At 40.4% G+C, this 20,998-nt stretch overlaps 2 protein-coding genes across 7 annotated transcripts in view; one reads left to right on the forward strand and one right to left on the reverse strand.

Annotated features, from left to right (window-relative positions):
• Positions 1 to 5,017, forward strand: part of camkk1a (calcium/calmodulin-dependent protein kinase kinase 1, alpha a) — a 56,795-nt gene extending 51,778 nt beyond the window's left edge. For 2 of the 3 annotated variants that reach the window (XM_085797372.1, XM_085797374.1), the window contains exons 16-17: positions 162 to 209; positions 606 to 884. In XM_085797372.1, coding sequence (XP_085653498.1) covers positions 162 to 209; positions 606 to 678 — 121 coding nt within the window. In that variant the 3' untranslated portion in view covers positions 679 to 884. Of the gene's footprint in view, positions 1 to 161; positions 210 to 605 lie in introns of all 3 variants that reach the window. The other variant, XM_085797375.1, reaches the window with a different exon arrangement.
• On the reverse strand, positions 3,516 to 17,551 carry p2rx1 (purinergic receptor P2X, ligand-gated ion channel, 1). Of its 4 annotated transcripts, none has more exons than XM_085797381.1 (14): positions 17,226 to 17,551; positions 13,554 to 13,698; positions 11,155 to 11,226; positions 10,731 to 10,788; positions 9,369 to 9,456; positions 9,104 to 9,184; positions 7,898 to 8,039; positions 7,640 to 7,785; positions 6,704 to 6,794; positions 6,554 to 6,619; positions 6,376 to 6,471; positions 5,911 to 6,000; positions 5,739 to 5,783; positions 5,027 to 5,652 (listed from the first exon to the last, which is right to left on the reverse strand). In XM_085797381.1, exons 1-14 carry the CDS (start codon positions 17,360 to 17,362, stop codon positions 5,647 to 5,649), a joined length of 1,263 nt encoding a protein of 420 aa, XP_085653507.1. In that variant the 5' UTR covers positions 17,363 to 17,551; the 3' UTR covers positions 5,027 to 5,646. The 4 variants fall into 4 exon arrangements, with proteins under 4 accessions (XP_085653510.1, XP_085653509.1, XP_085653507.1 ...); XM_085797380.1 differs by having other exon boundaries at positions 5,031 to 5,652; positions 10,719 to 10,788; XM_085797384.1 differs by lacking the exon at positions 5,911 to 6,000 and having other exon boundaries at positions 3,516 to 5,652.
• Between the last annotated feature and the right edge of the window lie 3,447 nt (positions 17,552 to 20,998).

A 20,998-nucleotide genomic window follows, 5' to 3' on the forward strand; every position in this document is an offset into this window, starting at 1 on the left:
TCACTGTTGGCTGGCAATCTCAGCACTACCACTGAAATGTGAAAAAGTGACCTTCATGTCATGACGGTGGATTGTGCAGGACGCAGGTCGTCTCCACCACTGACCCGAGGTGACCTCTCCCCATCTGTGACCTTTCCATCTTTTCTCCCACTCTTCTGCAGGGACTCGTGGCCTTTCCGGCCTTCTTTAAAACTTCACCCCTCTCTCAGGTAACGCTCTCTCAGTACAGTCCGCCTCGCTGTCTGTCCCGTATCTACCAGCCGTTGCACCCCGCCATCATCTTACTCCTCAACTCCTGCTTATCCCCATCATGAGAAGTGATGGATCAGCCCCTCCCCAGCTGTCATCTCAGAGCGTTTTGTCTTCACCCTGCTGCTGCCATTTAACAACGCTGTGTTTCATGGATAAAGCATTTTGTGTCTTTTGCATTCATCATGTCAGAGGAAAAAGGAAAAAAAAATCTCTGATTGTGCTGCTTTTGGAGATAAAGCATAAGCTTTTAATAGTGTGATGGTTCAGTTGTCTGTCTTCACGACAGGTGTCCAGCTTGAAATCATTGAATAAAAACGGATATTGATTCTTCTCTCTCTTATTTCCTCTCTCAGAAAGTGCAGCACGGGAGACGGACCAAGAGAAGGAGAGCTGGAGGACCTGCATGAGGACGAACCCTCGTCTTGAGTCTCCAGTCAACAGAGCTTTGTCTTAAACTCTGACCCTTTACATCCCTTTGCTTGAACAACTGTGCATTCACCCCTTCATCCACACATCTCCTTCAGTTGAGCTACACACTACAGGCTTCTGACAAAACTCCTGAGGTTTTTAATCTGATGCTTGTGTTTACAGTCAGACTTGTACGCTCAGGCTTGCTTTCATTTGTGCTTCCAGTCTTTCTTCTCTTGGCCCAGTTTCTGATGTGGATGGTTGCTGGTTTTACCTGCTCAGCCACTTACTGACATCAGTGAACCGGTGAGAGGAACTCTCTGGGTCATTAACAGTTTAAGTTATTGTTTTGCAAGACAACAAGAATATGTTTGCCAGCTTGTATTACTATACACTGTAATGAGCAAAAAAAACCTGTCAAACTCAGATTTCTTTAACCATATGCATGGTGAATAGTTAATCCTCGTCCACAGCCACCTGTCAATCAGAGACTGCCTGATGACGAGAAAAGAAACTTCTCTTTAATATTCGTCACACACTTCAGCATGTGAATGACACTATATTATCTCTTTAGAGAAAAAGAGGGCTTTTGATTTCTGATCAGTCTTTTTAATATTGTACATAGATGCCTCCACTGCTATCGTCGCACAGCCCTATTGTACATGTGCCATTCATCCGTAGCTTTATTTTTGAAGCGAGGTCATGAAGGTCGAAGTCCTTCCTCCTTCCTGGTTGAACTCCGTTGACGGGAGGGAAGAGGAAGTCGGCTCTCTGAGGGCGATCACACAGAAAGGGCAACAGCTTTGTTATGCTCGAGTTCATTTCAAAGTGACTTTACCGCCGTGTGATGTGTAATTATTATTTTTTTGTTAGAAGTAATTTCATGCTTCTTCTCCTCCTCTGTTATGTGTTGTTTGTATGATGCTTTTGGTTCTCTAACGCCGTCTCTTTCTGTCCACATCATACTCTACTGTTTGGTCATTGTGACAGAAAATAGTGCATTTAGAAAGTGAATGCTGTTTCATGGCCAGTGGGATCAGACTGAAAAAAAAGCATTATGAACTAAGTCCACGTTTCAGCCTGTGCTACATCAGAACTTATTATACAAGATTCAAGGATGCAGAGCTGATTTAAAGGCATTTATAATCTCAATGTCCAAGCTGAACATCAGTGTGTGCTCTTGCACATGAAATTGAATCAATGGCAAACAGACTGTACACAAATTATTAGGATGGGAGCGGAGATCAGACATTGGGTATTTCTTTCTTTCTTTCCAACCCAAATTTATATTTTAAGAATCTTTTGTGGGATTGATTGGAAAGAAAGTCACAAATGATGATCTTAATGAGGGGAATTAATTTCCAATAGCAATAAAGAAAGAAAAAATAATAATAAATATATAATATATAATATAAAACTGGCTCTGAAAAATAATTACTCATACAGTATGTACGTATGTTTATCACAAGGTTGATAACAGATAATGATATAAATTACATTTCACCATATTACATTTGTTGATGCTTTGCTGTTTTTATTTAGAAATGGTTGAACAAGCTCGACCAACCCAAAATATGTTTTAGTCAAATTCAGGCAAATGGAATGTAAATGCTGCAAAGAATCGTGCAGTTTTACAATTTGAAGTTCCTCCTCACCCGAGTCATTTTTGCACAGTCCATAATTAGTTTGCCTCAACTGCCTTTTGATGTTTGAATTAGCCATGTGAGCCTATAGAGCTGAGTGATGTTGAGATTACAGATGAATGAAAGGGCATTTTTTCGTGTTATGAGTCTGTTGTGTTAGTCAAAGTGGTCGGCTCACTTGAAAAAAGTCAAATCAATGGGTTGTTTTGTTTTCGCCGACTCAACTCAACTCGATGAGAGTGTTTCTGCCTCCACAGCAGCTCTGCCTCAGATACATGTTTATATAACTAACTCCATTTGGAGTCTTTCTTCCCGTTACGCTGGGCTGGCACGTTGATCCTGTGAATGAAAGCGTGTTTGGCTGGCAGAGCGCTCTGATCACTTGAACCGCAGTATAAAGGAGCATTTCAATGTCATGATTAGGCCCAGGCTGCCAACAACAACAACAACAAAAACAACAACATATCCCCATCCACTTCAGTGCAGTCCCCAGTGTGGCTGATTAGAAACAGGGAGTGCAGCGCTTTGCATTTCCTCTGTTAATCGTACCCTCGGTATCCTCCAGCGAAGGACACTGACTGAAGATGGATTGGTGGCAAATAATGTCACACGTTGCTACTGAGCCTCTGTGTTTAAGGGGTTTATGTTCACAGAGGCATCAAAATCCTTTGAAAGTCAACATTATTATCATGTGGGTGAATATCTGTATGTCATTTTTTATTGTATTGTTCAGGAAATGTTTAAGATAAGTGAACATCTTTGCCCAAAATGTCCAAAAATGTCTGTGCGTGCTGTCTAAAATCAAGAGTTGTGGACATCCCGGTGATGATGATGCTTGTGTTTGTCGTTAACTCTGTGAAGAAGGTGAAGTACTGATTTGCAGAGTAACCTTCAGTGAAGGGCTGATCGAACCAAAAAGTATGAAATGGTGTGTTGTATTTTATTTGCTTTAAAGCTGCATAACACTCATTCTTAAAGGAATTAACTTTTAATGTATAGGTGTTGCCAGCTTTGTATATGTGTGTTTGTACAGAGACGTTTTGTCAGTGACAGGTGCAATATATTGTCGTTGTCTTAATCATCAGTGCATTACTGGCTCGTTCCCCTGCTGTCTGAGCACTCGGGCCGATCACCCCTGTGTGCGTGTTTTAGTTGTTCTTGTTGAAATCCGAGCTAAAACATTGCTTATATTTAAATATTTGCACTTTTTCCACTTCGATACGTTATTGTGATTACATATAACACAACTGGTACCTGCCAGCTATGACACATTGTACAGTTTATTATCAAGAGAGAAACTGTGGTTCACCTGTAAAAGACCATATTTACTGTGTGTGTTCTCACAATTTCCTGTGCTTTTTTTTTTTTGAGGCGTTCCTTATTGTCGTAGCTCTGCATGTCACAGAACTGCTGCTTGGTTTTTTGATCATTTTTACTTCTAAAACTCATTTACCAGTAACTTATTCTCCTGTCTGTGTTTAAAATGCTGTAACTGCAGCAACCACATTGGTTTTGAACAGCTGTTTTTGTTGCGCATATCTATATGATGACAGAGTTGTGAATGTTGTGTATCTGGGACAGCAGACCTCATGGGTTTTACTGCTGAAATGATCCATAAGGCTAAAACACTGTAAATCTCATCATGAGCCAGGTTCAGGGCACAGGGTCAGTCTTTTCATGAGCCCAATCAACAGCGATTTAAAAGCTATTTTGTATTAATTTATTATCTCAGAGATCATGGATTACATTTGGTGGAAGATGAAGAACTCTTCCACCACCCCCATTTATAAAGATGTGTTTTTGTGTTGTAATTTCTAATCCCTGAAGTGATGTACTGTATATAGTCCAGTGTGTGCCAGACCAAGTCAAAGGTCAACCTACATAGACATGTCCTGTCATTCCTTTCTTTCTTTATTTCAGCATCACATATCTGTTTTAGTGTAATTTTTCAAACACTTGCAATTTCTTATTATTTGTTTTTCATAGTTTCCAGTCCTACACCTACGCATGAGGCAGTTGCATCACTTTAAGAGGACTACTACACTGTATTAATCAGATGATGCAGCCTGCAAAATTACATGAATTGGTGGCAGCACATTAGTTTTTTATGGTCATGACGTTATGAGTCATCCTTGTAAAAAGTCCTAAAAGGTACATGCATTTTGGCTGTTTTTAAAAACCTAAAACTCCAGTATCACATATCACTGGATTGTTCAGCATTGGCAGAGGTTGCACACTTGAAATTCATTCTAGCTTCGAGCTTAGTTACAGCGGCGAAACACAGAAGGAAAATGAATGGGTCTCAGTTGCAGCACAGGAAGTGAGTGACAGGACTAATTTCTCATGATTTCAGGTCATTAATACATCCAAAGGAGGAGGAGGAGGAGGACTGTGGGAGAGCGAGACATGTACATAATACAAGTCAGGGATGACTGGATTTGCTGCTGTGTTTCTTATGTGACTGTCCTGACGTGCGTGTTGAAGGTGCCTGCTGTCTCTGTGTTTCTGGATGTCAGTCTCGTGTCGTCCTGTGCATTTCTCTGAATGTACTCACTCGCCTGCATAAGTCGCTCATATGAAAACAAACGCATGGCACATCCCTATGGAATGCTGTTGTTACAATGTAAATATGTACCAATATATAAAAAGAAGCTATTTTTTGCATGCTTTTTGTACACCTACACATAATCAGAGACAATAAAAAAGAAAGAAAATTTGAGTCCTTTTGATAGTGTGTCTCTTGTCTTTGACTCCTTGCACCATGAGACAAAAGAAAGAGCAGTAATCTCACTGTACATATTTTATTGGACTCAATTGTCAACCACAAGGTGCACACAAGGGAAGAATCAGTCCAACAGTGGCACGCCCACACGTCGTGTGTATATCTTGCTTTGACAAAGACAATGACAGAGGTAATGGATGACTGAAGGATGAGTTGTGTACACACAAGAGCACTCGAGTGCCAGAAATTGTTTTTCTTTCACCTGATATGGAAACAGTTAAGAGGTGGAGGATACACCCAGAGCGTATGAACAGAAAGCAAACCGAGCTACACCCAAAAGAGTACACATATGTATGTCTGAGCTACACCATCAATAGCAAGAGTCACAGTAACTCAGGTTGGTTTTAAGAGTGGGAAGATGTTCTTGGCAGAATATGTTGCTGGAGATCAAAAAAGAAGTAGTGGGCATGTAGAGCAATGTCATTGGATGCTGTCCTTTTTCAGTCCCAATCGCTTTTCAGCCCATTTACTGTTTGTGTGTGTGTGTGTGTTGTCTTGCAGGGTCTTCTGCACTGTATTGCTCCAGCGCAGTTCAGCCTGGGTTGAAAGTTTGTCCTCAGGTCACTTCTATAAGAATAGTAGACAAATAGTTTAGGCATCGCAAAAGCAAATGGGCTTTATTCTTAAATACAAAACAATTATAGATCTCTTACTTTAGACAACTCAGTCTCTATGCTGCCTGCTTCTGAATCAGGATCCTGTAAAATCAAAAGCCACAGGACAGGAGCCGTTAAGCTTAGTTGGTAGTTTGTCAAATGATTCACTTCACCACAGATCACAGTACATAAAAGAAACTCCACTATCTAAACTTCTACATGCACTCACGTTGGCCAGGTCAGGGCCTTGGACTTGTCTTGCCTTTGCTTCAAGGTTGTAATAGGCATTCGTGTCTAAAGCGAGCGACTCGTTGTCTTGCTGTAAATACAAGATGTTCTGCCTGTTTCAGTTACAGGAAAACTGTCTGGATGAGATACTGTAGGAGATTTCATCATCTATCAGATAAATGGCTGTACCGTACCATGGTTCTGCAGTGCACACAAATGTTATGGAAATAAACACAGCATTAATCTGATAGATAGCTGAAGTTGACCGCTCCTGTGTGTGTATTAGCATGATTTCTAGCTCTGTTGTGTCGCAGAACTTAAGTCCAACAAAGAGATGTCCAGATAGAGAAAGCTTTCCTCGTGTCTGCACTGTGTCTGTCTGGACCAGTGTTACTAAAAGTCTCTCTGCTTCCATCTTGTGTTTAGACTGCTTACAGCAGAATTTACATTTAAAAATAGATCTTACCTGTGTCTGTGTGTCTGTATATTTGAATTTCATGTTCTTGTAAAACTCTCTTTTTGGCAGCAAATAGAGCAAGACCAAGTCACACACTACAGTAGCCTGAAAAAATATTTAGAGAAGAAAAAAGTTAGTTTTACAAAGTCAATTATTGCAGGTACGTATGAGTCAGGCTTCAACATACCACTCCAAATATGCCCACTCCAGAACCTATAGCTGTCAATGTTGGGATGATGTCAAACTTTCTTGCCTGTGAAGGACAGTGTGTAAGTTACTCCCTAATTCTCTACTGAGAAATTCATATAAATAAAAAATATCCAGATATAGTTCTTACCAGTGATTGCACAATGATATCGATTCTGATCCCAAACACTTTGAAAAGAGTTCTTTTCTGAACTCCGTCCTCGAGGTAATACTTTGCATACCTGAAATATATTACAATAATATTTTGATAAAGAATTTCCACATCATCTGTTGGGAAACCTGCACAATAACACTAATTCCACAAAACATCAGGGCATTTAAATCTTTAGACTGCAAGCAGAACAAAAGAAAAGTTCCACATCCTCTCTGTGAATCATCCAATTAGAAAAGAATGAATGAATTGCTAATTATTAATGAAGAATGGTTATACTGACTGCACAGTATTCAAGGCAACCCGTGCAATTATATTCTACAATTAACACTGGCATAATATAAATAATAGCCTGGTAATGAGTGTGTCTACAGTTTGTGTGAACAAAAGAGAACAAGCTGTGCTCATAGCACATTAAACAAAGTGACTGTTTGAATCTCACGAATCTCGGCAGCCATGTTAAGCAGTTTTACTGAGGGAGGGTAAACATTATAAACGTCAGGCAGTCTACTCAGCAAAAACTCAACAGACTTGAAGCAGGGTTAACATTTAATGAGAGGTTAAGTGAGTAAAAAAATAGGCTACACACCACTGTATATACTGTAGTGACAGCATATCAATTTGAGGATAGTTTCCCATCACCCAAGAGACAAAACTAAGCACAATGGCAAACTAAATTGTTTAACATGAGGGAACTGTTCACTAAAGCTCTCTACTTAACACTCAGATTAAAATGTTAGAAGAACAACACGTGGTTTCATGCTGTTACAACATCCTGTAAAACTGAGTTTAAGGAAGCTACTTCCAGTCATCCAGCAGTTTAAGTGGTAGCAGTTAATTTCATTTCAATCAATGAAGACAGTCTTTCCTGCAGTGTAACACCTGAGTCTGTGTTAATTCAATGTATTCACCCACCTGAAGTTGTATCCCACTGATGCTCTAGCTTTGTCTGTCTCATCCGGGTTCCCATACAAACCATGGAAGTTGTACGTTGGTTTACAGTGCTTCACATCCACATCAAAGTTACATGTCCAGTCGACCACAATGCCAATAGCCCCTCCCTGTCGAGACGAGCACATAATACATCACACAAGTCCCCATTACCGCATTAGAAACAAAGGAAACAAAACGACTATACAAAAACACAAATGAAAGATGAAAGTTTAAACTTACCACTCGGGCTATTGTCTCAAAATTAAAGCCAGATAATTTAACTATGTCTCCCAGATTGAATATTGGACACAGTGGAGCTTTGTCTGGATCATAAAGGCATTTGCTGATGTAATGGGCATCGATACCTTCCACCAGATTACTCCTGAAAACATGACTGGATGTTAGAGAGAAAGGTTCAGGGAAACACTGCCTTTTCTTACATAAAAAGGATAGCAATAATATTATTCACTTTTTTTCTTTAGCTTGAAGCCATGCAACTCTGTCTCCAAAAATATTGTTGACTGACACCATTTGGGAGTCACTGCTTTTTGCACTAAAGGGCATAATGTCGTCCGTTATCCTTCCCCCAGCATGACTTAACCCATCTCTGGTGTTCGGGTCACCAGTGACCCGTTTTCAGGTTTTGAATGCATACAAGTACCACATAAATTTGTTTATAGCATAAAGACTTTTTGACTTTGTCAGGAACCTCAATTTAAACAAAATAAAACAAAACAACTTTTTTTCCACAACATTCTAAAATGCTCTAGTTAAAATTATGACATTTGTGGTGTTAGGGTCAATTTTGACCTGGTTATTACGATAAGAACGATAATGAGAGTTCAAACAGAATCATAAGTGCAAAAACCTTTTCATGGATAAAGAAGCCTAACAAGATAACCAAGAGATGGAAAAGAAATGGGATGATAAATAATAGTTTTTGTGTGTTTTACAGCTGATAAGACTCAGGTCCAAACTGGCCCTAACACCATAGATGGTAGCAGAAAGCTGACAAGAGGAAGGTTAGCTACATTGAAGCCAAGGGTCATACTGACAAAAAAAGGCCCAGGGCACCAAAAAATATTAAAACCAAAATTTTCATGGATAAGGAATCCTAACAATGTTACCAAGAGAAGAAAAACAAACTGGATGAAGTTTTTAGTGTATTTTACAGCTGATTTAAAACACGGGTCAAAACTGACCCAAACACCATAGATGGTAGCAGAAAGCTGACACAAGACGAAGGTTAAATAGATTTAGAAAGTGTTGGTAATTTATTCTGTTTTGTTTGAGTTTAAAAAAATGTTTTATTCATAATTATCCACCCATATTTGTCAGAACAACTTTGACAAAACCTTTTTTGTATTTACTTATCTAGATGTGACCACATCTGTAACATCTACCAAGCTAACAACTCAGTATTTTGACATGAATGAGGTTTCTCACCTTGTGACGCGAAATAAGGGGAAGGTTACAGAGTTTTTGATGAACAGAGTGTAGTTCTCTGCAGACATCAACAGAGGAGGACTGGAATGAAAAAGAGAAAATAATCGAACATGTTACGTCAAAGAGCCTCCTACAAATGTTCAGCATAAATCATCACAAATAATTTTAATCCCACAAACGGCACCATATCGCTAAAAAATTCAGTCCTCACATGCATTACAAAGCAGTACCGGCATGCAGTATGAATAATTCAGTCTCCACATACTCTGGTATGTTGTGATCATCCTCAACAGGGCACCAGGCCAATACCTCACAGGTTTGTGTGGTATTCACACAGACTCCTGTCATTTCACCTTGAACAGAAACATATAGAGAGTTCATCGTTCAGTCTCTCAACATTGTGATCAACTTGAAACGGGAGTGCTTCAAGCTGCCAAAAAAAAAAAAGCACAAGCTTTAACATGAAAGCGATTCTAAACATGTTCTGCCTCCACTTTCCATCTTATCTTGAATTAGCATCACAAGCAGCAAGCAAAAAGTCAGGCAAAGCAAATGCTGACATGGCTGTTTCCTTTATCTTGCCGTGATCCGAACATATAGAACTTCTCTCCATGTGATTAGTTTTGCGGGTATCAGTCTCTCTCATCATGTGCATACGACAGACACTCCTCCAGCAGGCGCTTGGTCACTCTGCTTCAGTCTCTGACCTTTCACCAGAGCCCACCACTGTGTTTAGCCACAGGGCCCCCCCTCCTATGTTTGCTTGTCTACAAGCATAGAGACAGTATGTCGCCTCTAAAGGGACTCTGGCACCTCAAGGTGAATTTGACCGGTCTACAACAGACAGATCTAAAGCTTCGGCTGACACTGGTCTTATTGAAGGTGATGTGGGACACAAAGGACTTGAAAGGCTCGGGATTTAACCCTGGGACAGATGGAGGACAATAAATTTATGTAAGTGCTCTTTGAACTCGCCTTCAGTACTGTTTGGACACATTAAAAAAAAAGGCTTGTCTGGAAGGTTATTTGATTTTAATGTCTCTGTGTGCTTATATTTTGTGAGCTCATATCCACGAGAGTTAATATATCATCTGAGCATGTGTTTATGTATAAATACAGTACATACATAAATGCATGTGTGTACTTGCTGAAGGCAGGGTTTTACTTAGTTACAGTGATGAAGAACCCATAATACATACGCACACAATGTGTGTGTGTGTGTGTGTGGTTGTTAAGACTTGGATTGTTGATTTTAATCTCCTTTTTTTCATGCTGGACTAGAGCAAAGTATGGATTACATCTGAGATGTTTACCCTAGTAGTGACAGAGATGATTCAGATCTGGTGTATTTTAGTTTCTGCTGTGTGTGTGTGTGTGTTAACCACAACCCATTTTGCAAACACACTGCTCCATAGCCATAACCTGGCATGATACTCTACCTCCCTTGGTACATTGCAGCCGAATCACTGGCTGTAAGAAGTTTAAGAAGGGGCTTTCTGGTAAAACAAAGCAAAATAATGAAAATCCAAAAGATCTGAACTGAGCTGAGTTTGGCCACAGGCAGACAGACGGTTAGTCAGTGTGGACTGTGACGTCACACACTGTAAGGATTTACCATGTCCCGTACGTTTGAAACTCCCTCCTTCACAGTCTGTGTGTGAGGTGCAGTTGTGCTTTCCTTTGAGCTGTCATAAACAAGAAACTGGCGTTAGAGTGGACTGGAGATGTGAAGATATCACAACATTTTTGAAATCGAAAGCAACAATGTGAAGTACAGTACAGTACAGTTTTGCATTTATTCTGCATCGTAAAGAAACTGCTGTTTGTGTCATCTTGAAGCAATTAAGTTTAAAAAGACTTTCTTTCTGCAATTTGACAGCGAGACATTTACCCAATTACACAAACAGTCTTGGAATGAGACACAGTTTCCGCTTTGTTTTACTATTTTTGGAAGTGTATTGGTCAGTGGGAGAAAGAGAAAACAGAGAGGAAGGAAAAAATCAGCCGGCAGGAAAGATGAAAAGGAAAGAAGTTTGAGCAGTTTCACATACCTCAGGACATTTTCCCATATGCTGACCTTCGGTTATGATGTAGTTGGTCATCACCACAAATGATGAGTCCCCCTGTGGTTTAGGATGAAAATAAAGTGTAATTTTATTTTTTATGTATTTAAACCATCAAATGACATACAGTACAGTTGACATTATACAACATGTGAAGTCACTGTGTGTTTCTCACTGATGACTCTGCTCACACAAATACTTTTTATCCTTAAAACTAAAGGTTTTTTTTCCCCCTTTTGCTTCCCTGAGCTTTGGATAAAGATTGATGCCACCCGCTTATATCTAAGTATTGACCAACAGTCCGGAGACTGCTCGCTCGGCTGGTTCTGGCTGAGAGAACAACAAGAGGGTCAAATCCTAATATTTGGCTGGACTGCGTGTGGTCAATGTGCAAATTAAGGATACCGTTGAAGCTGCTATAAACAAGTGACATCATTGTTTCCTATTTGCATTCTGCCGAGTGTCAGCCGGTTTCAGACTTTACAGTATCTCTTTCTTTCTAACTCTCTGTGCTCACGCATTCAGTTTATCTATACAGCCGATCTGCCAATATGCCATTCTTATTTGCATGTTTTACTGTTTGTGTTGTCAGGCGATGGAACACATGAAAAACAGCGACTGAGACTTGGCCTTTGGTTTACCAGACATTATTTATTTTCAAGCCATTTCCAAGTACCATACAAAAATTAAAGACACAGACTGTGCTGAGATTTCTGCTATATTTACTGGTAGTATGATCACTCAGAGAGAAAGTTGGAAGAGACAGAACATCTTTCTTATTTTGTCTCTCACAGCCTCTGGCTGGGTAACAAGCTGCTGCTCTGCTTCTGTGCCACTCACTGAACAGAGCAGACACACGGAGAGAGAGGGGGCATTTCTGACGACTCTCTCCCATAAGTAGCCAAGGTTGTTCAAAAAGTCGCTATATTTGTCTCTAACTTTGAGAAAAAACAGTCTCTAAGTCTATGATGACAAATGTGCTACATTGGCAGCACTGCAGGCTGTAAACGACCCCGTATAGAAGTCAGTTCAATTTGACAGAGCAACAGCCAATGTGGGAAAGTCCAACACAGTCGCATGGTGATTATTGAACACTCAACTCTATCACTCAGTCAGTCACAGACACTTGCAATTATCAGTCTGACCCTGCTTTTGTAGTTTGGCCATTAATCTTATACCAGCTCATGAACAAAACTTTATGTTTTATGGGCAGTTATCAGATGTTTAATACCCCGTGAAACAGAGCCAGACCCACCTCACTTTCTAGTCTTTGTGCCACACATGCTGCTCCCTATAGCCACATACTTGTGAACACATTATCAGTGTTCCTGTCTACCTCTGCCATGAAGCAAACCCTGATCAACTATTGTTCATATCTCAATTTCATCTGTTCAAAAAACAGAACCTATAAAGTTATGTTTGACAGGAGTTTATTTCATGGCTAAAGGCACGTGTTCATTTTTATATGGACTCACACTACCTTTACAACTGTTGTAAAGCTAATGTGAGGTAATATTGATATTCAGGAATCAGGGCAATATGCTACTATTTACAGCATGTTAGAATAGATGCCTCTCGAAATAAACCATAACATGAAAACATCCGTTTAAGTGATAAACCCAAAACACAATAACTACCATCTCAGGAAATTTCACAGATAAAGGGATGAATTTCAGAATTAATACCTCACCTGATCAAAGTGAAAGTCATTACAGCAAAGTGTCCTTTTCATCTTGGTTGGGTTTATCATCCCTAACCAAGAGCTAATTCCACTCCGAATCAAACAAGGCCCACACCCACACCTCAAAGCAAACATGGCAACCGTCATTGTGTATTCTTTATTTCTTCCCCGCAGATAACAGGACCCAGTAACATTTTAGGCAAACAAAGAAATATATTTGGGTAGCGATCCTTTTGGGAGACTGTTTGCTCAGTTCTTTACAAGATGCACGCAATGAGTTTTGGATGTCAAAGGGACACCTTGATGTTGACAGAGCCATATTATTATCATCAGGGTCAAAAGCTGTGGTAATTTTCAACCTGTGTGTATGCCACTCCTAGTTACCTCTGTGATTGGATCTGACATCAAATAAAGCCAACACGGATGTTTTCACCGTGTGACCAAACCTTGAACTTTGTCAGAATCTGACCAGTGAGCAGCATTATTTAAGAAGCAAAGTGTTTTGACGTTTCTCGTCTGACTCAGCCTGACTCACTCTGACAGTTTGAATCATAGACTGTGGATGTTGACTTCATGACATCGTAGTCTGTCCCAGATTTAATAAAAATTCAGCAATGATCTGTGACTTGTACCAGTTGCAAAAGAGGAGGCATGCATAATAAACGTTTCTGCATGCGTGAGAGGTTTCAGCTAACCAGTGACCAACCTGCGGAGGGAAGACGTAGTCGGCCACATCCCAGACTCTCTCAGTTCCATTCACATTGGTGTAGCCCACGCCTTTCATTTTGGTGAAGACGGAGCTGACTGCTGCGTCTGTGGACTGGTAGCCCTTCTCGTAGATGAAAACCCACCTGTATGAGCAACACAAAGCACCCTGTCAGGTCTGTCAGCATCTCAGACTTCCACTCCGCCCCAAACGAGCACTAACCCCTGAGGCAAGGGCATGTATATGGGTGATGTTGACATTTTGCACAGCTAACCCACATGCCAGCAGCACACCTCGGAGGGACACATGTGCATGTGATTGTGGTTGTGCAACATGATGGCCGTTGTACTTCATCATCACTAGGACAAATCGGACATGTTGAATTTGCAGACATAATATACAGATTTTTTTAAAAGATGGCAACTTGCCAGTTTTAATGCTGGAGAAGCATATAGGACTGCAGTGAACTGTTGTTTACGTCTGTTAAGCTAGAGAAACTAGCTCAAGTGGAAATATCACATATCTGATCACAGTTGTGGTGGAGCCACTGTGCATGTTTCACAGATGGTAGCACAGGCTACTAGATAGCATTTCTAAGTAATCAGACCATCAGCCATGCATGGTCATCATTAAAAAAAAAAAGCATCCTCTTGCAAAATAGTTGATCATATTAATGGCGGATACACTGCATGTACAAATTTAAAAGAAAATGTACTCACTTGAATGCGAGGGTGGTATTTGGACTAATACAATAAACACAATTAATGGTTAGATATGAAATCACTCCCAGTCTTTTGTTTGCCTCATTTCTCTCATTTAAATAAATGACTGCATTGGGAGATGTCAAATTATCAATAAAAAACAAAACATTTCACAACGGAGCAAAAGAAAAAAATAGAATTCAGTTCAAATTAGTTATTTGTAGGTTTTGCCATAGGGCTACTGCTAACAGCTATCATTGGCCCAGTCTCTCTCTCTCTTGTCACTTTCCAGTATCAGGTCACTGGTAGCGTATAGCCTGCCCAGAGTCTACAAAGTGGTTTTATCCTCCTGTATTGACCTCTTATTACATAATCAAGGCAGTAGTGGTAAAATGAGGCTCCATGTGTCTGCATTCACAATCTCTAACACAGTGTGTTTACATTAGATCCTTGTAAATTTATATGGATTATAAATGCAAGATGTTTACATAAGAGAAGGACCTGAATATGTCTGACAAGTGGTAATACAATGGAGAGCTACTGCAACTCTTGCTTTTAAGACATTTTGCATCATTCACCAAAATATCACACATTCCAGCTTTGTACTGGCAAAAAAAAACTGCAGTTGACTAAATTAAGTAGAAGTGCCTGAATCCTTCATCGCATAAAAGGATTCCCATCAAGCAGAAAGCAGCTTCAGAGTCGGGCACAGTACTTTTTGATTTGTGCAGAATGAGGCTTCTCATTGTATTACTCAATCTGTGTGCTCGGCCAGGGGGTATGGGTAACAGCTGGTATGCACTTGACAGATAATGTACACACACACAGTGAAATATTTTATATGCTGTAGGGTGTGAAAAGCAATTATCCCCTGGCAGAAAGCCTACAGGACAACATGTACTGCAGCGCACATTTGTCAGCACACAATGGAAGCACCTTACAGCAACACATGAAGTGGGACATTGTTCAAACTGCAGAGTGAAGTAAGGTGCACAATGAGCTAAGAGCCACAACTTCTATCAGTTAAGAAAATCAAATTATGTAAGTTGGAGCTTACACTGAAGGGGAGGTGGAGAAAAATAGAGCACATTAGCAGAATAAAGAAACCCACCAGCATGAAATAATGCAGGGATGTTCAGAAACAGCAGTCTAAGTGAGATCTGTATCTTCTCCGAGAGAAGGGGAATGGGGAGGCAGGGAGGAGGCTCCTTGATGTGCGCAGGGCTTTTTCTTCCCACCATATTGTAGCGCTGAGATTAGTGTTCGTTTTGTGAACACAAATTAAAATGACAAAAATCAACCTCTAGCTAATCACTGAAAAACCCAAACAGCGGACCAGCATTTTTGCCAATTTAAAAGTGGGAAGATGGGAATTGAATAACAGTCATTATGGTTTCCTGAAGCTGCTCATCTCTATTAACTCAGTCAGCTTTTTGGCTTCATTAAGAGATTAACTTTAAATTAATATATAACATATTTTCAAGCCATTGATGTGATTTCTTTTCTTTTTTTTTAGCACAAAATTAGTGTACAATAATTTTTAATTTATTTTACTGACTTACATTACAAAAACTGAAATAATACATGCGTATTTGACAAGTCTATGGTTGAAATGAAATGTACAATCACTGACAGGACAACCAGTGATTCTGTGGTTCACTGGTTCACTGCCTTTAGGGACACAGTCTGAGTGCTGCTCCCACCTGTCAGCCTCCTGCCTCCATCCCAAAGAGGAGAATCTGGACAGTTTTATAATCATATCTCTTCTCGTGCCCATCACTGCCCAACCTTAATGTGGCCTGATGGCTGAAAAAGGCAGGTGATGGTGGGGTTGGGGGGTCAGGAGGCAGAGGAGGCTGCTCTGTCATGCTCACAGAGCCTTGATAGCAGAAGAAAGAGAGTGTTTGAAAGCACGCCGCGGCTCTTCCCTTTCTTCCCTGTTGTCAGTGCACAGTTCAAATTAAAAAGACATTACAGTTATCGCAGCAGGAGCAGTTTTCTACATTTGAAATTAAAGAGATGATCGTAACAAACTTTTTCTGGCTTCGGAGTTTGTTGAGATTAGGGCAACGTGAACCACAAAGACAAGTCAACATTTCAAAACAGTTTAAATCAACAGCTGTTTCCTCTGAAAAAAAAGACAACCTTGCCATTAGCAAGAGGGAATGGTCTTAAATTTGTCTTTCTCTGTTACATTTTTGGTCACCATCAACATCACCAGCAGAAGGTAACACGTCTGTATGCTGTTTGGCAGTGAATTGGGCAGCGGTTGATTGTTATCTATGTTAGCATATGCCTCAGCGTGTTCATCACACACAGCTCCTCAGGTTCTGCTGCTCAGAGGTGCAGAGACGCAAAAAAAGACAAAACACGCACACACTCATCCTCATGCACAAACAGCCTATGACTGATCTGGAAAAAAAAAAAAAAAAAAAGATAAACCTAGATTCTGTGCTGTGGAGTGAGATAAGATATGCCTCCTTCTCTGGGAGGGACTTCTCAGTGACTGACTCCAACATGTCAAAGCAAGAGTGTGGAGGTAGTGAGTGGAGTGGACGGTATGAGAGAGTGAGTCACTGTACGTAAGCTAACAAGCATGCTGCTTTTTTGTCTCAACTTGAGAAGGACAGATTATAAAAATGATGCTTTTGCACCATCACGTCAACCAGATTTCGCAATTGCAATTTCTATGTAACACTATCAGGAAAATTACTGTATCCTGTATTGTATCAAACTTGGCAGCTTCCAAAGGCCAAATAAGATGTTTTTCTAATGTTGTTTATAATGCACTACAACATGAACCGGCCAGAAGTTGCTGGAATTTGCAGGGTCGCGCCTGCATCAGCCTGTGTCCCTTCAAGCAAGCTGGAACATGTAAGACCGTGCATATCTTCTCCACAAACAAATCTCCCTGTTGCCCCAATGAACAGCAAAACAAACATTTAAAAAAAAAAAGAAGTAAAAGTCTTACCCAATGATGTAAGCCAGGACCCCCAGCTGGATCAGACGGCATACCACTCCCACCCTCCTGTTCCTCACCAGCACCTGGCGCGGGGTCTCGTACTCAAAGAAGAAGTCAGAGAGAGCGTTGGTGATTTGGCTCTTCATCTTCTCTCACCAGCTGACCCACAGACAGGAGGGTCTCTCTCTCTTCACCCCACTCGCATATAAGCACCCAGACTCCAATTCCTCTTCGCCCCCTGGTCGCCTCTGCGTGGCTCCTCACTGGTGATGGCGAGGGTCCTCTGCCTCCTCTCATAAGTGACGTCTGAAGCGTTTCATGAAAAGTCCTGAAGTGTTGGACTTCCTCCTTCCCCCGCTGCTTTATGTTTCTCTCTCTCTCTCTCTCTCTCTCTCTCTTACTCTCTCTCCTCCCTCTCTTTTTTCTCTCTCTCACTTTCCCTCAATGCACAGGGTCACTGTGCACCTTCCTATTCACCTCTTCACTGCAGCCTAAACCTCTCTTCTCTCTGTTCTTAAACATTAAATTTGGACTTTGAGGAATTTACTCCGGACTTAGTTGCAAGTTCAAATAGCTCAACAGCTGCCATACAAGCACCGGACCTCCCTCTCTCTCTCTATGTGTGTGTGTGTGCAATCAAACCTTATCATCTCCTCTGACACTCTCTTCCTGCATGCTAGGCAGAGATAGACAGTACATAAGCTCAGCATAAACACACAGTGCTTATACCTCAGTTCAGCTTGTTTTGCCTACTCTCATGTCACCAGACATGCAGACATTAAGCCTTCTTATGTTTTATCGTCATTTTGTGTGAGGGGGCACAGTTTAGGTTTCTCACCCCACTCAACAATTCACTCTCCCCTTTCATATACTCTGAGGTGCTTTGCATTTCTAATCTCCACTCCTGAAGGAGAAGAAGTGGAGAACTCCTAATTAAAATGAAAGTGAACCATTTCATTTCGGTATGAATACGTTGAAATATAAGGATATTACATAAAAGGTTTTTCCGTCTGAAAACTGTTTTTCTCACTTGTGCAGCGTTTTCTAATCTGCAGAGATTAGTGAATGGAACATCTTATTTTTGAATCATGTTTAAAACCCAAATCTAAATCTGTTTGAGCACATTTCAGAAGAGAGAGGAATATACATTGGAGATTGTCATAAAATAGCCATGTCTGCACTCTAACAAACAAAAAAAAACTGTCTGAAATTACTGTTTTGCTCACCTACGTACCTGGAGCGAGCAGTATATTATGATTTCAAACACTTACTAATCATCTTTTTTTATTTGTTTCATCACTATGAGGGGAAAGTATTTTTGGGGCACTAGGCCAATGTTATGGATACATTTACACACTTATAACAGCAAAGTGTAAATGCAGTGCACTAATACTAGTGATTTCAAATGCACTTAATGCAGCTATGGGATAATTCAACAACATACAGTTATGCTATTGTGCCGTGTAAGGCTGTACTTAGTGATTTGAGATAACCACCATATTCACCATTTTAGATAATAATGCTTCCAAATTAGCACGAAACACCAAATGCAGCTGAGGCCGATGGGGCAGTCATTAGCCATTATTGTAGAAATTTGAAATCCATCCGATTGCTGAGTTGAGATTATATCTCAGACCAAAGTGGTGAATTTGGGATTTAGGCCGATGTTGATGGAGTGTTAGATGCATCAATGAAGCAAGTAAGTTGGTGATTATCTTAATTTATTTTCACGTTGTCCAAGCGGTGCAGCATCAAGCTGACAGGTTGTCCATAGCTGTCACTCATTACATTTGAAATTTGTAATGAAGAACTGCATTATTGGAGTTATTGCAGTGGGAGATGCAGCTTCTGCTAAAATACACAAGAAAAGGAACATCAGCTATGTGATCAAGGCTCTCATTGTGCAACAAACAGACCTCTGTAGAACAGCACTATTGCTATATACCAATCACATTACTTAACTCATGATGTCTCAATTCCTCTGCAATTTGCATAACATCCTGTGTGTTGCCAAACAACGCATCCATAACATGTTGGTTCTTGTTGAGAACCAGAAATTCTCAAGAAATGATTTGTCTTGAAACGGCAGGTCATGTTTATGATGCCATGCAGGTGTGTGTTGCCCCATTCTTCCCTGTTGCATATTGAGTTATCTGATGACAGTGTCTTCCCTCCGGCTCTGAATGTAAGTGCTGTTTCTCAAAATCAAAACTGTCGACACCCTGAACACAGGGTGGAGAGGGTGGTAGTAATAAGATTAATTGCTAATGATTAAAGAGGAAGATAAATCATGATTACACAAAATGTGTCAAATTTCAACTCTGTAAAGCTCAAGAACCTGAAAAATTACACATAAAAAACAGCTTTAAATCTGACCCACTAATTTCCTGACAATTTAAATGTTCTCGCACGTGGCTTATGAAAGTGAAATGTTCAGGAGGTTTATGATTTTGGGAATCTTGATATGTTTATCAATGGGACCTGCTGAATAAAAAATAAAGATAAATAATAATAATGTAGAGTCCATAGCACCAACATGTCACTAACATTAAAGCAGAAGTAAGTGATATATTTGTGTTAATATAAGTCTTAAATAGTTATATCTTCCGACAGCAATCACTTACATAGAGTGTTTGGACTGAAACACGGGTCTCTCAGTCACTCTGCTCTGCTCTGAGCCGAGGAGAAAACATTTATCGTATCCTACAGTTTTTATCCAATGAGGAGAGAGAACGGCATGCAGGGCTGTGTGTGCAGCCAAGGGACGCCGTGAATGTGGCGACGTAGGGACGAGGACTGTTATGGTGCGTTCAAGGAAACTCGTATTTTTCCGACTGTGAAGTGGTACCAGTTCGATCTGGTACGAGTTCACGGGTCGGAAGTTACGAGTGGCCGTTATAGTGACTTTCACCGGTAAAACAGGTCGGAAAAACACGAGTGGGTTGCCTGAAACGCTACAAAGTCGTAAGTTGTGACTTGAAGCTGTAATTTACGATTTCAAAAGCCTGCCTGGAACGCAGCATTAGCGAAAACGACCGGACCACTTACTTCTGCTTTAAGGAGGATTTAACATCCTTTGATACAAAATCTACTCAAACAAATAAAGTGACTGTATCATGTTTTCTTTTTTATGTGTGATTTGAATTTGCCATGGTTAAATAAATAAAAACGTACAGGAACTTTCTAAGAATTGGCAGTGTCAGAGTCAGCGAGTATCAGCTTGCTGTGAACACTGAGTGCTTTAATGGTGGAAGATAAAGATAAAGTAATGTAATGCTATGCTAATTTGCATCCTTTAGTCTCACTTCAGGCAATTCTACAGTAGATATCTGCCTTGGCAATATATTAGCATTAGCATACTGCCCCCTCAAACAGCTCAGTGTGTTTGAGTGAACTGACTAACACTAATAAGCTGTCAAAACACACCGTTGAGAGGCTGTCTTCATGGTCATGGCTGCCATTATTTCATGTCAGTGATGATAATGTTGCATCCACATCATAAGGGTTATGGGATGTTACAGTAGTAACTCAATTGTGAGTTGGTTGTATGCTACACTACACCACAAGTAGCCAGGGGGAGTGATGGGAGTGACAGCTATGCTCTGATACTAACAGTGAGTGTACCTACACCATTATCTATTTTGTGATAGGTAGGCCTATATATCACTAATTAGAGCCTAATAAACCATAATGCTTCTGTTTCTGTTTCTATTGATCTCAAATGTAGTGAGGTCACTGAAGCAGCACTGTTGTTAAACTGTAAAGCATTGAGTTTTAGTTTT

The sequence above is a fragment of the Trachurus japonicus genome, chromosome 14 (genome assembly GCF_045865225.1).
Source record: "Trachurus japonicus isolate A0001 chromosome 14, Traja_1.0".
Classification (NCBI taxonomy): domain Eukaryota; kingdom Metazoa; phylum Chordata; class Actinopteri; order Carangiformes; family Carangidae; genus Trachurus; species Trachurus japonicus.

Bases quoted from the DNA above. Each gene is read 5' to 3' on its own strand.
- p2rx1 (XM_085797380.1), bottom strand. From the start codon at position 17,362: ATGAAGAGCCAAATCACCAACGCTCTCTCTGACTTCTTCTTTGAGTAC. The intron at 7,786-7,897 runs GTAAGTTTAAAC...TCGTCTCGACAG, and splicing joins TTGAGACAATAGCCCGAGTG to GGAGGGGCTATTGGCATTGT. The intron at 6,001-6,375 runs GTAAGATCTATT...TTGTATTTACAG, and splicing joins ATACAGACACACAGACACAG to CAAGACAACGAGTCGCTCGC.